This window comes from Schistocerca piceifrons, chromosome 1 (genome assembly GCF_021461385.2).
Source record: "Schistocerca piceifrons isolate TAMUIC-IGC-003096 chromosome 1, iqSchPice1.1, whole genome shotgun sequence".
Lineage (NCBI taxonomy): Eukaryota > Metazoa > Arthropoda > Insecta > Orthoptera > Acrididae > Schistocerca > Schistocerca piceifrons.
This window is the reverse complement of record NC_060138.1, coordinates 964,981,712-965,006,194: the sequence shown is the minus strand read 5'-3', so window position 1 is coordinate 965,006,194 and position 24,483 is coordinate 964,981,712. Positions and strand designations below refer to the sequence as shown.

At 38.7% G+C, this 24,483-nt stretch overlaps 1 protein-coding gene across 3 annotated transcripts; it reads left to right on the top strand.

The window, feature by feature from the left end:
- Positions 1-361: 361 nt before the first annotated feature.
- LOC124747842 (SRR1-like protein) lies at positions 362-23,538 on the top strand. Of its 3 annotated transcripts, none has more exons than XM_047248969.1 (3): positions 362-504; positions 22,468-22,600; positions 22,699-23,538. In XM_047248969.1, exons 2-3 carry the CDS (start codon positions 22,470-22,472, stop codon positions 23,396-23,398), a joined length of 831 nt encoding a protein of 276 aa, XP_047104925.1. In that variant the 5' UTR covers positions 362-504; positions 22,468-22,469; the 3' UTR covers positions 23,399-23,538. The 3 variants fall into 3 exon arrangements, with proteins under 3 accessions (XP_047104925.1, XP_047104939.1, XP_047104915.1); XM_047248983.1 differs by having other exon boundaries at positions 504-628; XM_047248959.1 differs by lacking the exon at positions 362-504 and adding an exon at positions 607-739.
- The last annotated feature ends 945 nt before the right edge of the window (positions 23,539-24,483 follow it).

Genomic DNA, 24,483 nt, shown 5'->3' with positions numbered 1-24,483 from the left:
ATACCGCTAGCAAAAACCATGTAATTGTTGACAATGATGGTTAAATTTAGTTATTATTGATGAAGAACGAAGTTTTACAATGAAGTTGTTATGCGACTTACTTTAACTGAAAAATATGCATATAATGTAACGCTTTAGTCCGGGTGTTTTGTTGTTCCTTCTACAACCAGGAAAACTGGGCAAGTTCTCTTAAAGAAATGTTTGAACCTATAAACCGTACTAACGGATGTCGATGCCACCCCATTAAAACGCCATGGTAATCAATGCTTGAAATTTTAATTATACGAAATTACGAACTCTTCAATGATTATGCATGGAACTGGATAAAACACCAGTCTCAGTAATCCCTTCGAAGCAAAAACTTCTAGAAATTTGCTGCGCGAGCAAGTAACGGAGAAATACGGTTAATATAAAAGTAACTGGCAGTGAAGGTTCTCGCCGATCAAAAGACAAGCAAAGAACTTCGCGGCCACTGATTACGAAATCGTACACAAAGCGGCAAGGGTGAGTACAGAATGTTAAGTCTAATTTATTGGCAGACGCAGAAGATGAGTTATCTGAAAACATTCACGGTTGTATAGGCCTGACAAGACTTCTCCGTGATCCTAGGCACAGTGCCAGTAATTTGGTAATACTCTGCTTTTTGGATTATGTAATCATCATGCGTTTCGCGATGCAGTGTTAACTAGCCACTTGGGATACACTATCGTTTAGGAAGTATGGAATTACAGACTCTCAAGTACGTGTTTATTTTGTTAATTTCATTATGCCAAAAAAATGAGCATGTGCAGAATTTGCTCGTGGTCGCGTGTAATTAGAACAGTGAGATGATCTCTCCTCATAATTCATTATGTAGTGCCGGCAGCCTAGATTAATAATGTTCTGAACAAAGTCCACAAATTGTCAGATGCATGTAATTTACTTACAAGCCTTAAGGACGATTAACACAATAAATAGCAGTAACATTAGCATTGTTGTTACAAACAGAAGATAAAAGTAACATGAAATTTACACAGATTGTTCTAACTTTTGGATGTGGATATTCGGGCGAACTATACGCCACCTTAAACGTGTCTAAGTTTTGATCTGCAAACGATTGATAATATATCTTTTTTTTTAATTACTCTGCCAGATTATTGTTATTTTCCGTGCTGTAGTTTGGAAAATATTCGCCAAATACTGGTCACAGTCTGGCATGAGTAGCGTTCACAATTATAAAGTACAATGCTAGAAATAAAAAGAGATACCCAGAACATGTGGCTTAATCTTTGTATGTTAAAGAAGCAATCGCTCTCTCTACCTGCCTGTGCTGAAAACTTCAATTTTAATAAAAAATACAGGTTCAATGCTGAAACAATTCACATTTACATATAACAACTACTTCACTCTATCACATCAGCATGATTAAGTATTTGCAAATTTGAAAACACCAAGTTACTTATTAACGTGGTGGAACAGTAAAATGAATTATTGCTAGAGAGCAACTGAAGTCAATTCCAACCATACTTCTGAAATTTCCCTTATCCACTTCTGACAGTATTTGGAGGAGCTACTCCGTTAAATCTGTTACAGTCTCTTTTACTATGGCTGCCAGAATTGAGGTTGGCATTGTTTTCAGTGATCTGATTGCGGTAGCATATGAGGTCCGATCATAGTGTTTGCACTTGTCTGACAACTGTGTTGTAAAATCTCTACCAATTTCCTTAGAAAAGGTTGAAAACATGACACAGGTTTAAAGGTAATAAGATGGAAGATGTAGAAAAGTAAATGGGTTAGGCATGGCTTAAGGAATATTGCAAAAGAAATCAATTTATTTCACTGGGGAAAAAAGACAAGATTTCTCACTGAAAAATTTTGTTTGACTGTGGTCGAGACATTCTGCCTACAGTTTGCCCTTTTTTGTATAAGATTCTGTTTGATAGGAGAGCCTCTATAGAGAAACAAAGGAGGAGAACTTTGATTTAATGGGTGTTATATGTTTAGAAGAGAACCATAAACAACATGAAATAAGGACACAATTCCTGTTTTGGGACAAAATTTAAATATGAGAAGCATGTTTAACCCAAGCAGTAAACTTGCAGTAGGCTACTAATTTCTCTTTCTAATTTTAAATCATCAGGTTCCTTGTGACAATGCAAGACAAAGCCATTTTGTCATAGAATGAGTCACTATATAGATTACAAAAACCTGATAAGAAAACTTTAAAAATGTGTAAAAAAATGTTGCAGTGCAAGGTTCTAAACTACTGCAAGGAGTTTCTTTACAGACTAAAATCACTGTTCCTTAAGGAAGCCCTCCTACTTTGAATTGGAAAATCTGTGATTATCACTCAAATCTTACAGTTCTGCTGGAAATCTTTAACAAATGAAAAGTTAAGAGAGCACATTTTTTTCATTGGTTAAAGAAGTGTTATCAAAGTGAAATCATTCTCTGTCTAGTATTAATTGAGTGATTGTGGTGGTTCCTTTTGAGTGATTCCATGTTGTTAAACGCAAATCCCAAAAGGCAGTGTATGTATAAGAGTAGCAGAGTTGGAATTCAGAGACCCTTCAACAGTGACCTGCATGAAGTCTGTGAGTTTTTTTTTTCTGTGTGGCTGTTCCACCTTTTAAAAGTGTGAAACATATAGAGGGATGTCATAGGATCAATTTACGAAAAATTACATCATGTGGGATTTGGTGTCCCCTCTTCCCCGGCCCTCCCACTTCCTTGTACATATCTATACTTTCTAAAATCTTAAATTAATTTGTTCATCATATTCTCTAAGTTACATCAAGGAGGATAACCTTTAGGGATGTGGAACAAGTAAAGGATGTTATTACATACTTCTATTCATCTTGACAGATATGTCTGTTCCCCAAGGAAGTGTGTTGTTGTCAAGTTGACATTTTCTTAACCTCGTACAACACTTACTTATTTGCTTTATTCAAGTACTATAGTGTAAAAGATCCAGGGCTGGTGCACCTGACCAAATCCTGAAAGTGCCATGCACAGCTATGTGGGTTTAAGAGTTTGTCCTCATAAACAGTGAAATTAAGCCAGACAGTGAAGGAAGACTAGGGGGAAAAATTAATGTAGTTGCAAATTTTTGTACAATGGTAGGAGGGAGTATCGCAAATGGCATACTAAAAATCCTGACCCATGGGGTGAAAGGTGAGGGGGTGTTTTAAGATCACATTTTAATATTTTTGTTGATAACTCGCACACTGAACCAGCAAAAATGTTTCCCAGTACAAAATTAAACTACATTAAATTTCATACAAAAAGGCCCTATTCATTTTTTTCTGTAGGATTAATACTTTCCACATTATAGGGGATGTAAAAATCACAGAAAATTAGTTTTTTATGTCGTCTTGTGGTAGCGTGCTGACTTCCCGCGCACAGGGTCCTGGGTTCGATTCACGGCGGGGTCAGGGATTTTCCCTGCCATGAGATGACTGGGTGGTGTTGTGTCATCATCATCATTATCATCATCATCTTCCATCCCTATTATGGTCGGAGGAAGGCAATGGCAAACAACCTCCACTAGGACCTTGGCTAGTCAGGGGTGAGGGTCTCTCGCATCGCCCGTTACACTCCTCGGAGTATGGGACCTCATCATTATCATGATTTAAAATTAATGTTTATTGTTGAATGTAGTGGGTTAAGAACAAATACTAAATGTGTGTATCACATCTAAGTGCAATAGAGCCTCATTGAGAGCTAAATTGTGTCCAGGGGATGTAACAGAGTGAAGGGTGGGGGGAGGGGGGGGGGGGTTGGAGAATAAAAATATGAGGGTAGGTAGCTCACCGGATTGCTGTAATGCATTTCACTCCATCATAGGTTTGCAAACTGAAGAGCGAGCATGTTATTCACCACTGTCTCTACCCCCACCATTTCACAAGAAGCAACTACAATGTGTTTCTCAAAGTTATATTGACCCTTCCGCAGCTCGACTTATGAACCACTGGCTATGGTGCTTGGAAAAGCCTGGGGGCTGTTAATTTTCCCAAAGTGCGTTAACATATACAGATATGATTTAGCAATAACATTAATAAAACATAGGCATGTGGACAGAATCTACATAAATCTCTGCACACTGTTGTACACTGCTAGAGGAGAAATTGATTCTTAGTCATCCTATATGGCAGTTGTAGTCTTCTTCCGTGAAATATGACTTTCCCCACTGTGAGCACTGTTTGGTTTTCAATTTACAGACTGATTGTACCTCCCAAGCATTTCTAGTCCATTTCTCCTATCTAAATAGACAAAATAACTTCTCTGGGCTTGTGTTTATCTGATGAAGTTACTTTCAGCGTATTAAGAGAGTGCTTATTTGCAGTTTTTCAGTGAGTGTTTATGTGAAAAAACTAAACAGCTAGAGCTGTCAACTGTCTATCACACTGAAAAGCATGCCCCAAGTATACCGTGGTTCAATATTTATTTGACATTATCAGATTCATTGTCTCTGCTGTCAATGGTTGGAAATGTTTTCACAACATAAGGAGTGTCAAATGCATCACCCCAGCCTCAGCTTACCCAACATCTGAAGAGGCCCAGAGGATTGAATTGGCACCCTTCACAACAGAAGTAGATCACCAAGATGTTACGAAACTTCATGTATTTCAACATAAGTCAAGAAATGCATTTTGCATATTATTGTTTTAGTCTTGAATATTCTCTCTCTCGTTACATCAGAGGTATTCAAATCCGCCTTCCAAGATATACTACGGATGTGTGATTAAGTGGCTCCATTCAGTGTAACCTGTCTTACAAGTCCCAGCAATTCTGAATGGAAGAGATTTATGCACTCTACCAGTAACACAATGGTGATAGAGAAGTGCAGTAGCTTTCTGGTCATTCATTAATTCACTACCAAGTGAGTACAACACAATTACACAGCTTTGCTACACACTGTCAATGTTAGACATGACAAGGAGCTACATTTACTGATCCAATAGTATTCCCACCAGTACTAAATATGTCACTGACAAAATCACATTTATAACTTAAACACTTTTCAGCGACTGCTAATAAAACACATTTTACGTTAAAGCTCACTTAACAACTGAAAATGAGTGCTCATTTAATAACCCAAAAATAACTCCACTATGTAAACATGAGCTCATTGGAGTTATTTTGTCTACTCAAATAAGAGAACTGGAGAGTGCTACAGTTTGTCAGCAAACTGAAAAGCGAGTGGCACCTGTAGTGGAGGAAGTTCCCTTTCCTGCAAGAACAGTACAATTGTCATACAGGATGACTAGGTGTCAGTTTCCCTCAAGCAGTGTAGAAGTATGTGCAGAGATTTACATGGAACCTGTCAAATGTGTTTCTGGTGTTAGTATTATTAGTATCTTATATAAATATTTCATGTAGTATTAACACCCTTTGTGGAAAATAAACACACCCCATGTGTGTCTGCTCATTGTATTACCAGTGATTCATGAGGTGAGCTGCAGTAGGTTGGTATAACTTTGTGAAATGCCCAATTGTTGCTTCTTGTTACATAATGGAATAGAGTGAGTGCGGAGGACTTGCCTGTTTGTTCTTCAATTTGCAGACCTATGAAGGAGAGAAGTTGACGACCTACCTCTCCTCACACGTCTACTCCCACCCCTTCCTGACAATTACGCCTGCGGAGCACAGTTTGTCTCTTAGTACGTACTGCAGTACTTAGATGTGGTACACCATTTAATATTTGTTGTTAAGCCACATCATTTAACAATAAAGATTAATTTTAAACCATTCTACATCTACATGTATACTCTGCAAACCGCCGTGAGGTGCGTGGCAGAGGGTTCGTCCCATTGTACCCGTTATTAGGGTTTCTTCCTGCTCCATTCACATGTGGAGTATGGGAAGAATGATTATTTGAATGCCTCTGTGTGTGCAGTAATTATTCTAATCTTATCCTCATGATCCCTGTGTGGGTGATATGTAGGGGGTTGTAGTATATTGCTAGAGTAATCACTTAAAGCCAGTTCATGAAACTTTGTTAATAGAATTTCTCGGGATAGTTTACGTCTATATTCAAGAGTCTTCCAGTTCAGTTCCTTCAGTATCTCTGCGACACTCTCCCATGGATTAAACAAACCTGTGAGCATTCATGCTGCTCTCTGTATACATTCGATATCCCCCGTGAGTCCTATCTGGTACAGGTCCCACACGTTTGAGCAATATTCTAGAACCAGTTGAAAGAGTGATTTGTAAACAATCTCTTTTGTTGATTGATTGCATTTCCCCAGTATTCTACCAATGAACCACAGTCTGCCACCTGCTTTACCATGACTGGCCCTATGTGATCATGCCATTTCACATCCCTACAAAATGTTACACCCAGGTATTTGTACAAGTTGGCCAATTCCATTAAGACATTAAAACAACAGTCTGAAATTTCTCCCATCCCCTGCAATATGGAAACTATTGGTCACAGAGAAAATGTGAATAGAACATTTTTTGTACAAAATTTAATGCAGTTTAATTTTTTTTTTACTGCAAAACATTTTTGTGAGAAGCTGCGGCTTTTGATTTATTAAAAAAAGTGATATCCAAATGCACACCCCCTCCATCTTATTCCTACCCCTACCCCCACCAGTCTGGATATTTAGTGTGCTGTTTGTGGGTGGCACTTCCTCCTACAACTGTACAAAAATTTGTGAGTAAACAAATTTTTTCCCCTAATCAGCCTTTTTCGGTTTTTGTTGACAGGACTAAATGTGTCCTTGTCATCCTCATTATATGTGTTCGTGTTTTGAAAATTAGAAGTATCTGTCTGTATTGCATACTTTTCTCATCTGTGTTTGAAGTCCTTAACTCAACTGTACATAATGGACACAGCTTTCTCCCCAAGGACCAGGAAGCATCAAGATTTTTAAAAGTATGGTCATTTAATAAATGTAATGTGGAATTTGCTTCTTTCAGCATCTGTGTATATACTGAATAAAAGCTGATCATCCCCTGATCAGCTGATCTCCATTTTTAATTTCTAGTCTTTCACCTGTGATGCCAGTCCCTAGTTGAAAAAAAAAAAAGTGTCAGAAGAATCACATAGTTCATATGGCTGACTGTGCATGTACTTTCTCTGGAACATGGGCCTAATAGCGTTATGGTAATCATATGTAATATTTTTCATTTCATAGAAATTGATTACAAGACCACCGTCTAGTGCTTAATTCCTGTTTTCATTTCAGTAATACAGGAGGTACTTCAGTGTCTCCTAGTGTCTTGTTTGACCTTTCTTTATTTCATGTGCATAGATTCATATTCACTGGATTTCTAACATGGTAGAATTCAGTGTAAATGAGTAGATGTTTGGACATTTTCTGAACACAACTGTTCAAGGTTGGATGAAACTTGCATTGATTTGAGGCTAGGCCATTGGACTTTATAACTGGCTTTGTGTTCAGTTAGTTACTTTAATTCATCACTTACGTACAAAAATGCAGTTGTCATTTTTGAGCAGAGTTTATGTTGCCTTCCAAGAATACATTTTTCTCTTTTGATTGTTGGTAAGTGTCCTGTTTTATTTGGTACAGATCTACCAAAAGGGGAGCAGAGGGGGGGGGGGGGGGAGACGAGATTACCGTATAAAAATCGACAGATCAGTATGAGACTAAGACTTCATGTCCCTGCATTTAAAGCTTTTCTTTTGGACACACAGATTGTTAGGACATTTCTGGAGAGTCCTTGCAGGATTTCTTTTACTACATGAGTCCATTTCTGTTCATCTGTTGGAGATCTTGATGTAAACTATATAAATAAAAATCAGTTGCCGCATGTGTTAAAAATCATCACCTGGGAATTTCTTAACCAAAATTTTTTTTTTTTTTTTTTGCCAGGACAAGATTTGTGTCAAAAATTTTTTTCGGAAAATCCAACGGAAAAGTCAGAAATTAACATCTACTGGCACATGTGTGAAATATTATCAATTAAGAATGTCTCAATAGATTTGGTTGATTTCTGTCTTTGTTGTGTTCCTGATTGTCAGGACAAGGTTTGTATGAAAGGATCTTTTTGGAAAACTACCAGAAAAGCCAGAAATTAATATCAGTTGTGAAAATCTTCACTGTAGAATGGCTTGACTGATTTTTGTTGTTGCTTCATAATTGTGGATGGTAATGATATTTTTGGTACAAAAAAGAAAATAAAACAATATTTGCATCCAGTTTGACAACTGTGCTGTCAGATGCTTTAAAAAAAAATAAACAAAAAAAAATTAGTGTGACAGTTGTATGTATAAATACATACGTATTATGTAAAGGGGAAATGTTACCGAAATTGTCACTATGTTTTGATCAATGTACTACAAATTTTTACTTGACACTCTGTTGAATGTTTGGATAGATATAGGCAGTATATTTTTGTAATATTATATACATGTATATGAATACCTAAAGGGGAAACGTAGGTACCACAAATCTCGAAAAGTTCTTGATCAATTTACTTCAAATTTTTACATGATACTCTACTGAATATTCAGATGAAAATGGACATACAGAGGGGGGAGGAGATGTATGGAGCTACTGAACACTTGGACAGAAATGGATAGAGAGAGGAAGGAGAGGGGTTGCATGGAGAGAGAGAGGGGGATAAAAGGGTGGGCATAGAGGGCAGGGGCAAGGAATTTAGGATGTATATACAATTCCCATACATATTTTGCAACTGCGAAGAATTGCTGGGTTATCTGGTACTTAATAAACACTTAAATTGCAGAAAAAAACAATATTTCTGTGTCTTAGTAGATGTTTGTCACTCCATATTTTATAAGGGTCTGCGGTGTCCATGGCATCTTCACCATTCGCACCTGATGCAACACACACAGTTACACGAGAGACGGCAAGTTTCGGTCTCCTGCCATTGCGCTGCTGGTGAACTCACTGTTCCGCTGACTACTGTTTGTAATTGGGGGGGGGGGGGGGGGGGGGGGGCAGCAGTCACGACACACACACGCTACCAGAGGATGCTAAATTCACATGACCTGCAACTCTTATTGGCTTGTGTGTCTTTTTCAGCAATTGCACTCGGTGCTTCATCCCCATACTCAGTGAATCTGCAGACTTATCAAGCTTAATATGCAAGAATACAGTGAGAAAAATAGACTGTCATAGCACTACACTGCTAAGCATTAGTACCCTCTGTGTCTTATTCGATTGTATCAACATCCAAGATTATTTGTTTTTATCAAGAACATTAGCCTAATCATATATAACTCAGCATCATGGAAGAGCCTAAAGCATTTCAGACACTGGAAAGGCCAGGATGAAATAACAACAGTTTTATGATAAGGATAGATTGCTAGTCACCACAGGTTGGCAGAACCTAAAGACTGCTATACATTTAGGCTTTCAGCCAAAAGGCCTTCTAATGAAGTGGAAAATGCGCACACATTCACAGCTCACACATACCACCACTGTCTCTGGCCACAGTGGCTAGAGACAATGGTCATGTGGGTGAGTGGTTTATGCTTGTTGAATGTGTGTTTCCTACCTCAGAAGAATGCCTTTTGGCTGGAAGCTTAATGTTTAGCATTGTCTTTGCCTTGCCTGTCTGTGACTCAATGTCTACTCTACGTGATGAGTAGCACTCTATCCTTTTCATAATACTACAGCATTCAAGTTTTCACCTCAGTTATTAAGTGTACATGTTGCAAACCAACTTATTAATGTTGTCTGATTGTTTGTATTTTCCACCTAAACTTTTGACACATAAGAACACAAAAAGATTTTTTCTAAGCACTGGGAAAAAAATATTGTTTTAAGACTAGTAGTCCCCATTTTCAACTATTGTGATGTCCTACAACAAGGTCAAACAGTGACGACTCTCACTGCCCTGACCTTGGCCTCAATTTCTGTGTTTGTGTGACTGGTTGAGGAGGGGGGGGGGGGGGTGTTATCATTTCTGGGTATTCCACAAGGATCTCTCTTAGGTCTATTATAAACAATATTATGAAAAAGAAAGATTGGTACTCACTGTAAAGATGATGAGTTGCAGAGAGGTACAGCAAAAAGACTAAAGCCTTCTACAGAAAAGAAAACGCACACATTCACACAAGCAGGTACACATTACCGCTCTCTCTGCCCAGACTTCTTGTGTGAATGTGTGCATGTCGTTTCTTTCTTGAAGGTTGTTTTGGCTGAAAGCTCAATGTGTAAAAGTTTTTATTTTGACTGACTGCAACTCAATGTGTCGTCTTTGCAGTGAGTAGCATTCTGTCATTTTCAAAATATTGTTGTTGTTCCAGTCTGGACTTTCCATTGTTTGATTAGGCCCAGTATTGTTTCTCATATATGTAAATGACATTTCATCTAGTATACAACAAGCAGAATTAGTTCTTTCTGCAGATGAAACTAGTACTACAATCTGTCTAAACAGACATACAGCAACAGAGGAAATTGTAAATAATTTTCTTAAAAGTAAGGCATTATTGAATGGTTTTCTGTCAGTGGTGTCACTCTCACTTTCAAAAATATACCAACATATTCATTCATGCACATCTAGAGATACTGCAACAATGATACATGTAATACACGGCGAGGAAATAATAAATAGGGCAGAAGCTTCAAAATGTTTTGGTGTACATATTGATGAGAATTTAAACTGGAAAAAGCACACTTTGGAACCCTTGAAACAGCTCATCCACAATTGCACTTTAAATCATGGCAAATCTCTGGGAGTGAGAGTTCAATAACTTGACATATTTCTGTAATTTCATTCAGTAATGTATGTGGAGTAATGTACTGGAGGAAAGTCATTTCTTTCAGAAAGTAAGTCTTTGTTGCTCAGAAACAGGCTGTGAAGAATAATCTGTGATGCTCACTCATGATCATCATCCTGAAGTTAGTTGTGAATAATCAACTGCAGCCTAAAAGGAACAATGATGGACATAATTGCAATACCAAAAGAAAAATGATATTTATTACTCCACATTGAGGTTCTCTTTAGCACTAAAAGGGATGCACTATGTTGCAACCAAAAGTTTTGATCACCTGCTTGGTGATATAAAATATCTGACAGACTGTGAAGTAGCTGACAGACATTAAAGTTAAATTTGAAAACAAACTGAAAAAGTCTCTCCCTGATAACACCTCTGTGGAATGACGTCCATTTTTTTGTAATATGTAAAAGGTGGTGGCTAGGAATTACTCACATCTGTATAAACAACAATTAAAAAACTTGATAATGTGAATGTAAAACAGCATATGTCACATCATTACAATTAATCATACATATGATCTACGGAACCTAAAACGAACTGATTGAGACACCGTGTATGACTGCATTATCTCTTTCAACAGAGTAGCAACCTAGTGTTGAACTTTTCAAAAGTACAACAACAACACATTGGGTTTGCTCAGTCAACTTCTCAGTAATCACAACTGCCAACATTTAAACTTCAGGTACAAAAGGATGAAAAGATTCAATAGTGTTTGACTACATAACTGGAGTCAGTTGAAAGTGTGGCCTGAACTAAAATATGGAAACACCAGAGAGATGCATGCTTGAACATAAATGCAGATGATAGCCAATCCTCCAGGTTATACTGCTGTTATATGACCATGGACAGCAACTGTGTAATGTCCTCAATACTTTGCAAGCATTAGTCATTATCAAAAAAGTATTCTGTGTATTGTCAGTGCATTATGTTCGAGCCAAGTGCACTCACCATTGGCAAACTGTTGGTGCTCATATGGTGGTAACCAAGGTAGACAATGTGTTTGGGGGTTTCAAGAGGCTCCGTAACAAAGATTTTTACTGCACACAGGGAAAACAGCATCCATTAAGTCACAATGTGGATGAAAGTGTGTGTTGAGTGATTGTGACAGGTGGTCATGAAGAGGATTGTGACGAAAATAGGGGAGCGACATCACAGCAGAACTGAACGTCGCACTTGCAAACCCTGTCAGCATAAGGTAAAAAAATCCCTGGAATTCCAAAACCGCTCATCAGTGATGCAAATGTCCTTAACAGTGAAACATACCAAAGCCACAAAACCTGGTCTGTGGAGCAGTGGAAGAAAGGCATTTGGTCAGGTAGTCTTGGTTCACACCGTTTCCAACAGCTGGCCGAGTGAATCGGGGTGGGGTTTCAGTAATGATTTGGGCAGCTGTATCGTGGTATTGTATGGGCCCCACAGTTACTCTGAGAGGTTGCAATACTGCCAAGTATTATGTGACCATTTTGGGTGATCAGGTCCTGGTACAATGTTTGTTTCCTGACGGTGATGCAGTGTTCCAAGATAAAAGGACCCCTGTTCACACAGTTTTCATAATCCAGGACTGGTTTTGCGACCCTGAGGATGAACTGTCGTATTTTCCCAGCCATCACAGTTACCAGATCTCAATATCATTGATCCTTTGTGTGTACCTTGCACAGAATGGTACGTGATCATTATTCACATTATATCATCATTATCTAAACTTGCCAATATTTTGCAGTAACAGTGGCATAAGATTCCCCTGAAAACCATGCAAGGTCTGTATTATCTTTTCTGAAATGACTGGAAGCTGTTTTGAACACAAACAGCTTACCTACACCGAATTAGGCGTGGTAATGTGTTTTTGGTGTTTCTGTGCCCAGCTGAAAAAAGGCATGAGCTATACAGTGAGAGTTATTAGAAGCATCTTAAGGAAGTGTAATTTCTACATGAAAGAGGTTGCTTAAAAAAACTAGTTAGATTAATTCTTGTATATTTGTTAACTTGTTGGGACCTGTACCAAGTTGGAACAGATTGAGAAGATTCAAAGAACAACTGCATGCCTTGGGTTCGTTTTGCCACTGTGAGCATGTCATAGAAATACCCACTTTTGAAACAAATCTAGAAACACAATACTTCCTTCAGCATGCATTTGAGATAATTACAACAGCAAATTTATATTCAAACTTATATAGAGAGATACTGACAACTGCATATCTGCATACCAATCCACATAGGAAGTGGTAAAATGAATCTTTATTATACATACTCTGCATCACACACTGTATGGTGATCTGGCCAGTACACGTGTAGATAGTACCACATATTGCAGACTTTCTGTTTCAGTCACATTTATCTAATAAACTAACAAAAGTTCCTTAATACAACTGTAGTCTCTCTGTTACTGCACTGTGGTATAGCTGCTGCTTCTCCCCTTCTGATAGCCAGCTCAAATAAATACTGCACTGTAATAACACCCCCCCCCCCCCCTCCCCTCCATGAACAATCCCAAGGGGATGCAGCTCTACTGTATGGTTAAATGATGATGGCGGCATCCTCCTGGGTCAAGTGTTCTGGTGGTAAAATAATTCCCATTCGTATTTCTGGGTGAGGACTGCACTGGAGGACATTAGGAAAAAAAAAAAAAAATACTGGCAATCTATGGGCAGGAAAGTTTGGAATATTGGATCCCTTCATTGGGGAGGTATGTTAGAAAATTGAAAAGGGGAGTGGAGAGGTGGAAATTAGATATAATGGGGATTGGTGAAGTTCAGAGGTAGGAGTTCTGGTCAGGTGAGTTCAGGGTTAATCAAACAATGGAATGTCCAAGATGGAATAACAACAATGTTATGAAAAGAATATATTGCTACTCGCCATATAGAGACGTTGAATCACAGACAGGCACAATGAAAAAACTGCTATACATTTAAGCTTATGACAAGAAGGCTTTCTTGTGAAGTAGAAAACGCATGCACATTCCCATACACGTGACCACTGTGTCTGGCTGCTGTGACTGGACTGCAACAGCAATTTGGACATGGTGAGCGGACACAGCAGCCGTGTGTGTGTGTTTTTTTTTTTTCACTTTGGAAGGAAGCCTTTTGGCCAAAAGTTCAAATCAATAGCAGTCTTTGTGTCATGCCTGTCTGCGATTCAACATCTCCTTTATATGGCGGTAGCAATCTATCCTTTTCATAATATTGTTAAGTATGAGATTGTAAATACAAAGGGAAACATTCCACGTAGGAAATATATACCTAAAAACAAAGATGATGTGACTTACCAAATGAAAGTGCTGGCAGGTCGACAGACACACAAACAAACACAAACATACACACAAAATTCAAGCTTTCGCAACAAACTGTTGCCTCATCAGGAAAGAGGGAAGGAGAGGGAAAAGACGAAAGGATGTGGGTTTTAAGGGAGAGGGTAAGGAGTCATTCCAATCCCAGGAGCGGAAAGACTTACCTTAGGGGGAAAAAAGGGACGGGTATACACTCGCGCACACACACACACACACACACACACACACACACACACACATATCCATCCACACATATACAGACACAAGCAGACATGATGATTTGCCGAAGTCTTTATTAGCATTTTCGGTAACATGATATGTTTTGTAGGCTATGATGTCTCTGTCGACGAAGCTTTCCAATCCAGACACGTTTGGGACACCACTACCACCACATACAACTGCTACTGTTAACCAGCCATTACCATGAGAAAATGTGTCATTCAAATCAATGCTGAAATTCAATCTGCACCCACAAAACACAGAAGGTCCATCTAGCAAGGCGTGTGCGGCAACAGATTTAATTGTATTCTTCTTCTTGTCGGCGGCGGTCGTTGACATTTCAACATCTTCAATCGTCTTATATACTGTCTGTTTTGAACGGTGTCTCCATCGCCTTCTATACGACATCTTGGCAGCGTTCAATGCAGTTGCGTGTGCGGCAGCAGCAGCAGACAGTATATAAGACGATTGAAGATGTTGAAATGTCAACGACCGCCGCCGACAAGAAGAAGAATACAATTAAATCTGTTGCCGTACACGCCTTGCTAGATGGACCTTCTGTGTTTTGTGGGTGCAGATTGAATTTCAGCATTGATTTGAATGACACATTTTCTCATGGTAATGGCTGGTTAACAGTAGCAGTTGTACGTGGTGGTAGTGGTGTCCCAAACGTGTCTGGATTGGAAAGCTTCGTCGACAGAGACATCATAGCCTACAAAACATATCATGTTACCGAAAATGCTAATGTTAAAATACATAGGCAAACCCGGCCGCACGGCCCTAGTCTTTTTAAGGGCCGTGCTCGCTGCCAAGCGCCGCCGCCATCTTGCGCAACGCAGTGCGGAGCGGCAACGTGCTCGGGCGAACTCTATGCGCTGCAGGGGGGGGGGGGGGGGGGCCCTGCGAAAAAAAAACTTCCTGCATAACGCGTTCGCCCGGGCTACGCTACAGATCAATGTGTCACCTCAATCAATAACTTTATTTATGAAAATACAGTGTACAATCTCCAACGAATTTAATATATTCACAAACACCTTTTCCTTTACACCAAATAAATACACTTTCATTTACATTAATTTTAGCTAATTACGGGTATACAGGACAAAAGGTGAAGGGGACATATATGATGATTTGCCGAAGTCTTTATTAGCATTTTCGGTAACATGATATGTTTTGTAGGCTATGATGTCTCTGTCGACGAAGCTTTCCAATCCAGACACGTTTGGGACACCACTACCACCACGTACAACTGCTACTGTTAACCAGCCATTACCATGAGAAAATGTGTCATTCAAATCAATGCTGAAATTCAATCTGCACCCACAAAACACAGAAGGTCCATCTAGCAAGGCGTGTACGGCAACAGATTTAATTGTATTCTTCTTCTTGTCGGCGGCGGTCGTTGACATTTCAACATCTTCAGTCGTCTTATATACTGTCTGCTGCTGCCGCACACGCAACTGCATTGAACGCTGCCAAGATGTCGTATAGAAGGCGATGGAGACGCCGTTCAAAACAGACAGTATATAAGACGATTGAAGATGTTGAAATGTCAACGACCGCCGCCGACAAGAAGAAGAATACAATTAAATCTGTTGCCGCACACGCCTTGCTAGATGGACCTTCTGTGTTTTGTGGGTGCAGATTGAATTTCAGCATTGATTTGAATGACACATTTTCTCATGGTAATGGCTGGTTAACAGTAGCAGTTGTACGTGGTGGTAGTGGTGTCCCAAACGTGTCTGGATTGGAAAGCTTCGTCGACAGAGACATGGTATTTTAACATGGGCCGCGCCAGCGTGAGGCTGAGTTAACACAGCGCTCTCGCTGTAGCCGCGCGTCTTTCACGTTATATAAGCGAGCGATAAGCGCTTTAGCGCCATTCGCGCTGCTGCTGCCGCACACGCAACTGCATTGAACGCTGCCAACCGCCACCGACAAGAAGAAGAATAGAATTAAATCTGTTGCCACACACGCATTGCTAGATGTGTCATCTGGAATACACACACTGAAATTCTGAAGGAAGCAGGGGTCAAATACACGGTACAAAACTTGTACAGAAACTGGATGGCAGTTATAAGAGGCAAAAGGCATGAAAAGGAAGCACTGGTCGAGAAGGGAGTGAGAAAGGGTTACAGTCTATCCCCCATGTTACACTGAGCACACAGTAAAGGAAATCGAGGAATAATTTAGAGAAGGAATTAAAGTTCAGGAAGAAGAAATCAAAACTTTGACATTTCCTGATGACATTATAAATCTGTCAGACAGCAAATGACTTAGAAGAACAGTTGAACGAAATGGACAGTGTCTTGATAGGATTATATAAGATGAACATTAACAAAAGTAAAACAAGGGCAGTCGAATGTATTCAAATTAATCAGCTGATGCTCTCATTAATAAACGGTCACAATGCCCACATAGTACTAGGGACGGAAAGTTGGCTGAAACAAGATGTAAACAGTAATGAAAGTCTAATCTTAGATTGAAATGTAATCCACAGAGACAGGCTGGACAATGAAGGGGGAGGCGTGTGTATAGCAATAAAAAGTGTAATAGTATCGAAGGAAGTTGACTGAGATCCGAAATGTGAAATAATTTGGGTGAAGGTCACGGTTAAAGCAGGCTCAAACATGGTAATTGGATGTCTCTATAGGCCCCCTGGCTCAGCAGCTGTTGTGGTAGAACACCTGAAGGAAAATTTGGAAAATATTTCGAGTAGATTTCCCGACCATATTATAGTTTTGGGTGGAGATTTTAATGTACCAGATATAGACTGGAAGACTCAAACGTTTATAATGAGTGGCAGGAACAAAGAATTCAGTGAAATTTTTTTAAGTGCATTATCTGAAAACTACCTTGAGCAGTTAAACAGAGAACCAACTCGTGGCGATAACATATTAGACCTTCTGGTGACAAAACAGACCCGAACTATTTGAAACAGTTAATGCAGAACAGGGAATCAGTGACCATAACGCGATTACAGCATCGGTGATTTCAGCCATAAATAGAAATATTAAAAAAGGTAGGAAGATTTTTCTGTTCAGCAAAAGTGACAAAAAGCAGATTTCAGAGTACTTGACAGCTCAACACAAAAGGTTTATCTCAAGTACAGTCTATGTACTGACTTGGCAGAAAATCCTAAGAAATTTTGGTCTTATGTCAAAGCGGTAGGTGGAGCAAAACAAAATGTCCAAACACACTGTGACTGAAATGGTACTGAAACAGAGAATGACAGACTAAAGGCCGAAATACTTAATGTCTTTTTCCAAAGCTGTTTCACAGAGGAAGACTGCATTGTAGTTCCTTCTCTAGATTGTCGCAGAGATGACAAAATGGTAGATATCGAAATAGACGACAGAGGGGTAGAGAAACAATTAAAATCGCTCAAAAGAGGAAAGGCCGCTGGACCTGATGGGATACCAGTTCGATTTTACACAGAGTACGCAAAGGAACTTGCCCCTCTTCTTGCAGCGGTGTACTGTAGGTCTCTAGAAGAGCGTAGCATTCCAAAAGTTTGGAAAAGGGCACAGGTCATCCCCATTTTCAAAAAGGGACACCGAACATATGTGCAGAACTATAGACCTATATCTCTAACGTTGATCAGTTGTAGAATTTTGGAACACATATTATGTTCGAGTATTATGGCTTTTCTGTAGACTAGAAATCTACTCTGTAGGAATCAGCATGGGTTTAGAAAAAGACGATCGTGTGAAACCCAGCTTGCGCTATTCGTCCACGAGACTCAGAGGGCCGTAGACACAGGTTCCCAAGTAGATGCCGTGTTTCTTGATTTCCGCAAGGCATTTGATACAGTTCCCCACAGTCGTTTAATGAACAAAGTAAGAGCATATGGACTATCAGACCAATTGTGTGATTGGGTTGAAGAGTTCCTAGATAACAGAACGCAGCATGTCATTCTCAATGGAGAGAAGTCTTCCGAAGTAAGAGTGATTTCAGGTGTGCCGCAGGTGAGTGTCGTAGGACCTTTGCTATTCACGATATACATAAATGACCTTGCAGATAACATCGGAAGTTCACTGAAGCTTTTTGCAGATGATGCTGTAGTATATCGAGAGGTTGTAACAATGGAAAATTGTATTGAAATGCAGGAGGATCTGCAACGAATTGATGCATGATGCAGAGAATGGCAATTGAATCTCAATGTAGACAAGTGTAATGTGCGAATACATAGAAAGAAAGATCCTTTATCATTTAGCTACAGTATAGCAGGTCAGCAACGGGAAGCAGTTAACTCCATAAATTATCTGGGAGTAGGCATTGGGAGTGATTTAAAATGGAAAGACCATATAAAATTAATCATCGGTAAAGCAGTTGCCAGACTGAGATTCATTGGAAGAATCCTAAGGAAATGCGGTCCGAAAACAAGGGAAGTAGGTTACAGTACACTTGTTCGGCCACTGCTTGAATATTGCTCACTGGTGTGGAATCCGTACTAGATGGGGTTGATAGAGAAGATCCAACGGAGAGCAGCACGCTTCGTTACAGGATCATTTAGTAATCGCGAAAGCATTACGGAGATGATAGATAAACTCCAGTGGAAGATTCTGCAAGAGAGACGCTCAGTAGCTCGGTATGGGCTTTTGTTGAAGTTTTGAGAAAATACTTTTACCAAGGAGTCAAGCAGAATATTGCTCCTTCCTACGTATATCTCACGAAGAGACCATGAGGATAAAATCAGAGAGATTAGAGCCCACACAGAGGCATACTGACAATCTTTCTTTCCACAAACAATACGAGACTGGAATAGAAGGGAGAACTGATAGTGGTGCTCAAGGTACCCTCCGCAACACACCATCAGGTGGCTTGTGGAGTATGGATGTAGATGTAAAGAAATGTTTGACTAAAAGGAATTGATGAGTTTTGCTGTTTGTGCAACAAAATAACTGCTGATGATTGAAGTGTAGAGAATATATAAGATGGGGACTGTCAATGGCAAGAAAAGTGTTTCTGAAGAAGAGGAATTTGTTACATTGAATATAGATTTAAGTGATAGGAAGTATTTTCTTAAGATATTTGTCTGGAGCGTAGCCTTGTATGGAAGTGACAAGTGGACAATAAACAGTTACAAGAAGAGAACAGAAGCTTTTAAAATGTAATGCCACAGGAGAATGCTGTAAATTACATGGGTAGATCATGTAACCAATGAGGAGGTACTGAGTAGAGTTAGGGAGAAAAGAAATTGTTGGCATAACTTGACTAAAAGAAGGGATCGGTTGATTGGTCACATTCAGGTAGCAGGAATGGAAAAAACAGATAAGTTATGAATAACCAGTATTTTTCGGTATTTGTTTGGTCTTGGTTATAATAGGTGTTTTTACTTTTTACTAATAACCAGGTATAAAACTGAACTAAGAATTTTCCATAGCACCTGTGGTAAATTTTCTGCTAATTTTTGTTTTGTTTTTAATGAACCTTATTTATTTTTTATTCATAAAATGTGTGTGATTTGATATATTGCATTATTATAGAAAATGAGAGAAGGATCAATACTGTTTTAATAACAGTGCTAACAGAAATGAGAAACAAATACATGGCATAAGAATTGGTACAGCATTGTTGAAACTGTTGTGACTTGGCAAGACAGCCAAGTCACAATGATAGGAAGCCGAAAGGCACGCGTTAAGGTCACGCAGGCTGGCGCGAGGTCTGGAACAGTTAAGGGAATTAATAATAGCAAATAAAGTACGTAGATGATATAATACTTAACTTTAATCCACAATTGTAGAACATCTCTCTTGACAGTACATGTTATAACCACAATATAAAATAATATCCAATGCTATGGCGCCTTGCTAGGTCGTAGCAAATGACGTAGCTGAAGGCTATGCTAACTATCGTCTCGGCAAATGAGCGTAGTTGTCAGTGATCCATCTCTGGCTAAGTCGGCTGTACAACTGGGGTGAGTGGTAGTAAGTCTCTCTAGACCTGCCGTGTGGTGGCGCTCGGTCTGCAATCACTGACAGTGGCGACACGCGGGTCCGGCGTATACTAATGGACCGCGGCCGATTTAAAGGCTACCACCTAGCAAGTGTGGTGTCTGGCTGTGACACCACAGAAACAATAATGTACCTGTTTCTGTGTGGCATGGCCTATTAGATGGTACGTGTGTTCATGCAATCTGCAAGACTTGCCCCATCTTCTCCATATGGTAGTATATCACTGTCGCCTTCAGACATCTGTTATATTACAAAATGGCGCCGTCCCTAGTCTCAACGTATTTTATGAAGTACAGTGTTCTATTTTCTTTAAAAGATTAAAAACGGGGAAGCCACAACAAATTTGTGAGACAATGTAAGGGGAAAAGTCAGAACTTCACAGTTCATTCATCGTTATAATAAAAATTGAAAGCAGTTGATTTGCTGCCTGTGTTTACGTAACATGCCTTTAACTGCTTGTAGCACTTGAAAATGGAGACATTAATGAGAAAAAATAGTTCTTCAACTTCAGTTTTCATCTTTTAGCAGTGACTACTCATACTCTCCAGATAGTGGTATGATCCCCAATTAAACATAATTCTTGAACAGAATTTCAAAAAATTAGATAAATATGAGAATATTAGCAATTTTCTGTGGCAGTCAACCACTTATCATTTTTCAAGAAAAGCAGTGAATGGTGGATGGACTGAATTTTCTTTGATTTGCCTATTTAATCTAATAATTTGATTCCTCACATCTTGAAACTGTGGGAGTCAAAATTTTTCAACTTTGTTCGATTTCTACATTTGTTACAGGAAATAACAGAAGTAGAAAACTGTAAATAGGTTGTCAAACAGTGGAAAATCTAGGATGGCATACTGATAATGTTATGTAATATTGAAACATGGTGATTTCATAAACTGATTATTTTTAGTGGTTTTAACAGTCTGTTGAAATGGTGTTGAAAATAGATATAACTGAAGACCAGTTGTTTCTGCAATAACTGCCAACTTTAAGGGATCACCAATTAACAGTAAAACATGGTCTTTAGTTCACCTTTGCTGCAACATTTTCTGTTTGTTCTTTCCAATTTAAGTTACTCATAATTGTAACATGAAGGTAAATTTATCCTCTAACCAAAGACTGGTTTGAACACAAAAATGCCGTACTGGGCATAGTCGTATTAGATGTGGTATACCTTGCCTTACCCTGAACGTAGGACTGATAATCCAGCCTGTTATAAGGGGGCTGACTGTGTAATGCGAATTCCTAACCACTGTGCAGCTGCCCATTTTCTACAAATGTAAATTGGGTCCACTGAAACTGCTGATAACTGATGTTGGCTTCATCCCGCAGTGTAGTAATGTTATGGCATGGGACAGCGGACACACACAAACATGAAGAAAACAGGAGACTGGCAGTTTTAAATATAAGCTGATGTACGTGAAATATAGCCTGAGGTATAGGATAGATTCAAAAGTAATGGTTTGATTGAGAGTTGGCGAAGCCAACGAATGTGAATGCAAAATCTTAATTGTGGTGGGATAATGATCTGTAGCATAGACAGAGGTCTAAGTTATGTTGATAGATGTAGTTAGACACTCGCCCATTGAGCTACTGAGGCACACAAAAGTGAATACTTTAGTATAAAATAGCAAGTATTTTGACACAGAATGGAATGAGTAAGGATCGCAACTCAAATTATAGTGAAGTTGTTTAAGAAGAGAATTGGCACATAAATGAGAACTTGAGTATTGTAGCTCAGATTTCAAACTTGGGTTTCTTCAGAGTGCACAGCTAAATTTACTGTTGTGTGTAAAGCATAGATCTTAAGCTGCAACTGTCATGAAAAATCTTTTGAAATGCTTGTGTGCCACTATTGATCGCTGTTTACACTTACAATCTTCATGTTTCCTCCCAGAGAGGCATAAGGACCAAAACAAGACAAAACACTATTCACTAGAACAACCTCTAAGAGCAGACAGAATGCTGATAACAAGTCTGAAAGCACCCATGGCAGAAAAATAAAGCTTAGTAAAAGTATTTCTGACTGGATACATCCTCAGTTGAATGACACCTACAGAGTTCAACAAGATCCACCACAAGTAAAATAACATTCTTGTTACATTTCACCAGTGTAACCACCTTGGAGGTTTACAGATTGACATGCATAATTCATGTGCACTATTAAGAAAAAGAAATAAAAGTTCCTAAATAAGCTCTTTTCAAGTTAAAGTAGTTTCATCAAAGACTGAACTGATTTCTATTTACAGCCTTTTAGTTCAAGATGATTAGTTTAGAAGATTATACTGCAATATTTTATTTCACAGTGATGCTGGAAGGTGATTTCAAACTGGTTTCTGCAAAGAAAAGATCAAACAAGTCTGCCCAGAGGAAAGAGTCTACAATAACACGCAGTCAGTTGACTGGCATTCCTGATATTAATAAAGAATCTGCAATAAGGTGAGAACATATGCTAATGATACTAAGCTTTTTTCTTAGAAGTAATTATTGAAGTTTGCCTAGTTGATTTCAACAATATGTTTACAATATATTTACAGAAGGATAGAATTAGCGAAAGAAGAAATTCAGGAATCAGATTTCTATACAGCAGTTCGAGTAGTGCTACTTCAGGGACTGAAATTGCTGAACAGCTCTGAAATTAAAGAAATTATTTGTTATGGACTTGGACATGTGGCAGAATGCATGACATCCAGATATCAACTAGGCCTGCTACTTTTACTGAAAGACAATTTTAATTCTGAAGTGTACATTCATGATCCTGTTTTCTATTCTGCAGAGTGTGAGCTGCTCAGAGATCTAAATTTCCAGTTGATTACAGAGAATGAAGAAGGGAAGCGTAAACTGAAACCATCTGTAACGACACTGGTTTATTTGCCCCACTGCCCTAAACAGATAACAAATAATTTCTTGTGGGCTAATTGGGGTCCACAGCTTACAAACTGTCTCCTGTTTTGTAATAGTTTCAATAAAATTGTAGAAACAAATCCAAAGACAGTACTGTATACAAGTGTAAGTTATATATTAAATATATTTCCACATACTGAAGAGTTTGGGGTGATAAATTCATTTCAGTACAAGGAAATATTTAATGACTTGGCTATACACGTGTTTCCTCAGAAGAAACTTGATTTAGTGGCATCCGATCTTTGGAACTATTGTGAAGAGCCGAAGTATTCAGCTGATGATACAGAATTCATAACCAATAAATTACAGTCTGCTCTGAGGTTAAATAGCTGACAATTGGGCAAGAACTTTTAATATGGGAGGCCCAGGATTAAGGATTCTTCGCCAGCTTTTGTCAGAATTGCGCCACATGAGCTTTGATGGTAATTTACAAGATTCCTTATTGAAGAAATACATTTTGCAACAGTATCGTAAGTTTCAGGTAACAGATCTACAGTTATGTAAAGCCAGGGAAGAGATGAATTTTTTGGCACAGACATATGTGTGTTACCTTCAAAGTCAACGGCGCTATAAAGAAATTCATGAACAATATCATTCTAAAGGTGAAAGATCTGTCAAAGAGACAGCTGATATGGTTGGATTTAAACTTCCTCATGACCCTAAGTGAGCAAATGTTTGATTTTCACTGAACAAAGATAACATTGTAGTTATAATATGAAATGTAAATGGTATGCATTTTGTATTCCTGTAATTTTAGTTAGTTATGTTTTAATTACTAAATACTTCTATCATCCCAGCCATTATGAATGTGAGTCTGGTTACTTTTACTTGAAAGGTATGAATAACTGCCATCCATGGCTGAATTGTTCAGATATAAATGAAATTGAAGTGAAAGAACTTATTGGATTGGGAGCAGTTAAGGCAGTTTATCATGCAGTTTGGAGAAATTTCAGTGTAGCTTATTCAGTGCTAAACAATGAAAACTACAGTGATGACTTTCACAATGGCCTCAAAATGCTTAAAATTTTCAGTCCAAATCCTAACATAGTACAGTTAGTCGGCTTCTGTGAGACACAAAACATTATTGTAACTGAATATCATAGGCTTGGTGATGCAGTAAATATAAGCCAGTTACTGAGTAAGAAGTACAATAATAGTTTCATGGTCAGTTTGAGATTTTGTCTGAATTATGCTTTGATTCTGGAGTTACTCCACCATGGTCCTGCAGGTACTAGAGTAATGTGTGATTCAAATGATCTAGTAAAATTATTAAGTCAGTTGCTTGTAACTGATGAAATGCGGTTAATATTGAATGATTTAGATGCTTTGCCAGAAGTACATAAAGAACAAAATATTAGTGTAAAATGTGGACATAAAGCATTGTATGGCACATTTGTAGCCCCTGAACAAAGGTGGAA

Coding starts and splice junctions, on each gene's coding strand:
- LOC124747842 (XM_047248959.1), top strand. Junction 22,601..22,698: donor AATAAAGAATCTGCAATAAG/GTGAGAACATAT, acceptor ATATATTTACAG/AAGGATAGAATTAGCGAAAG.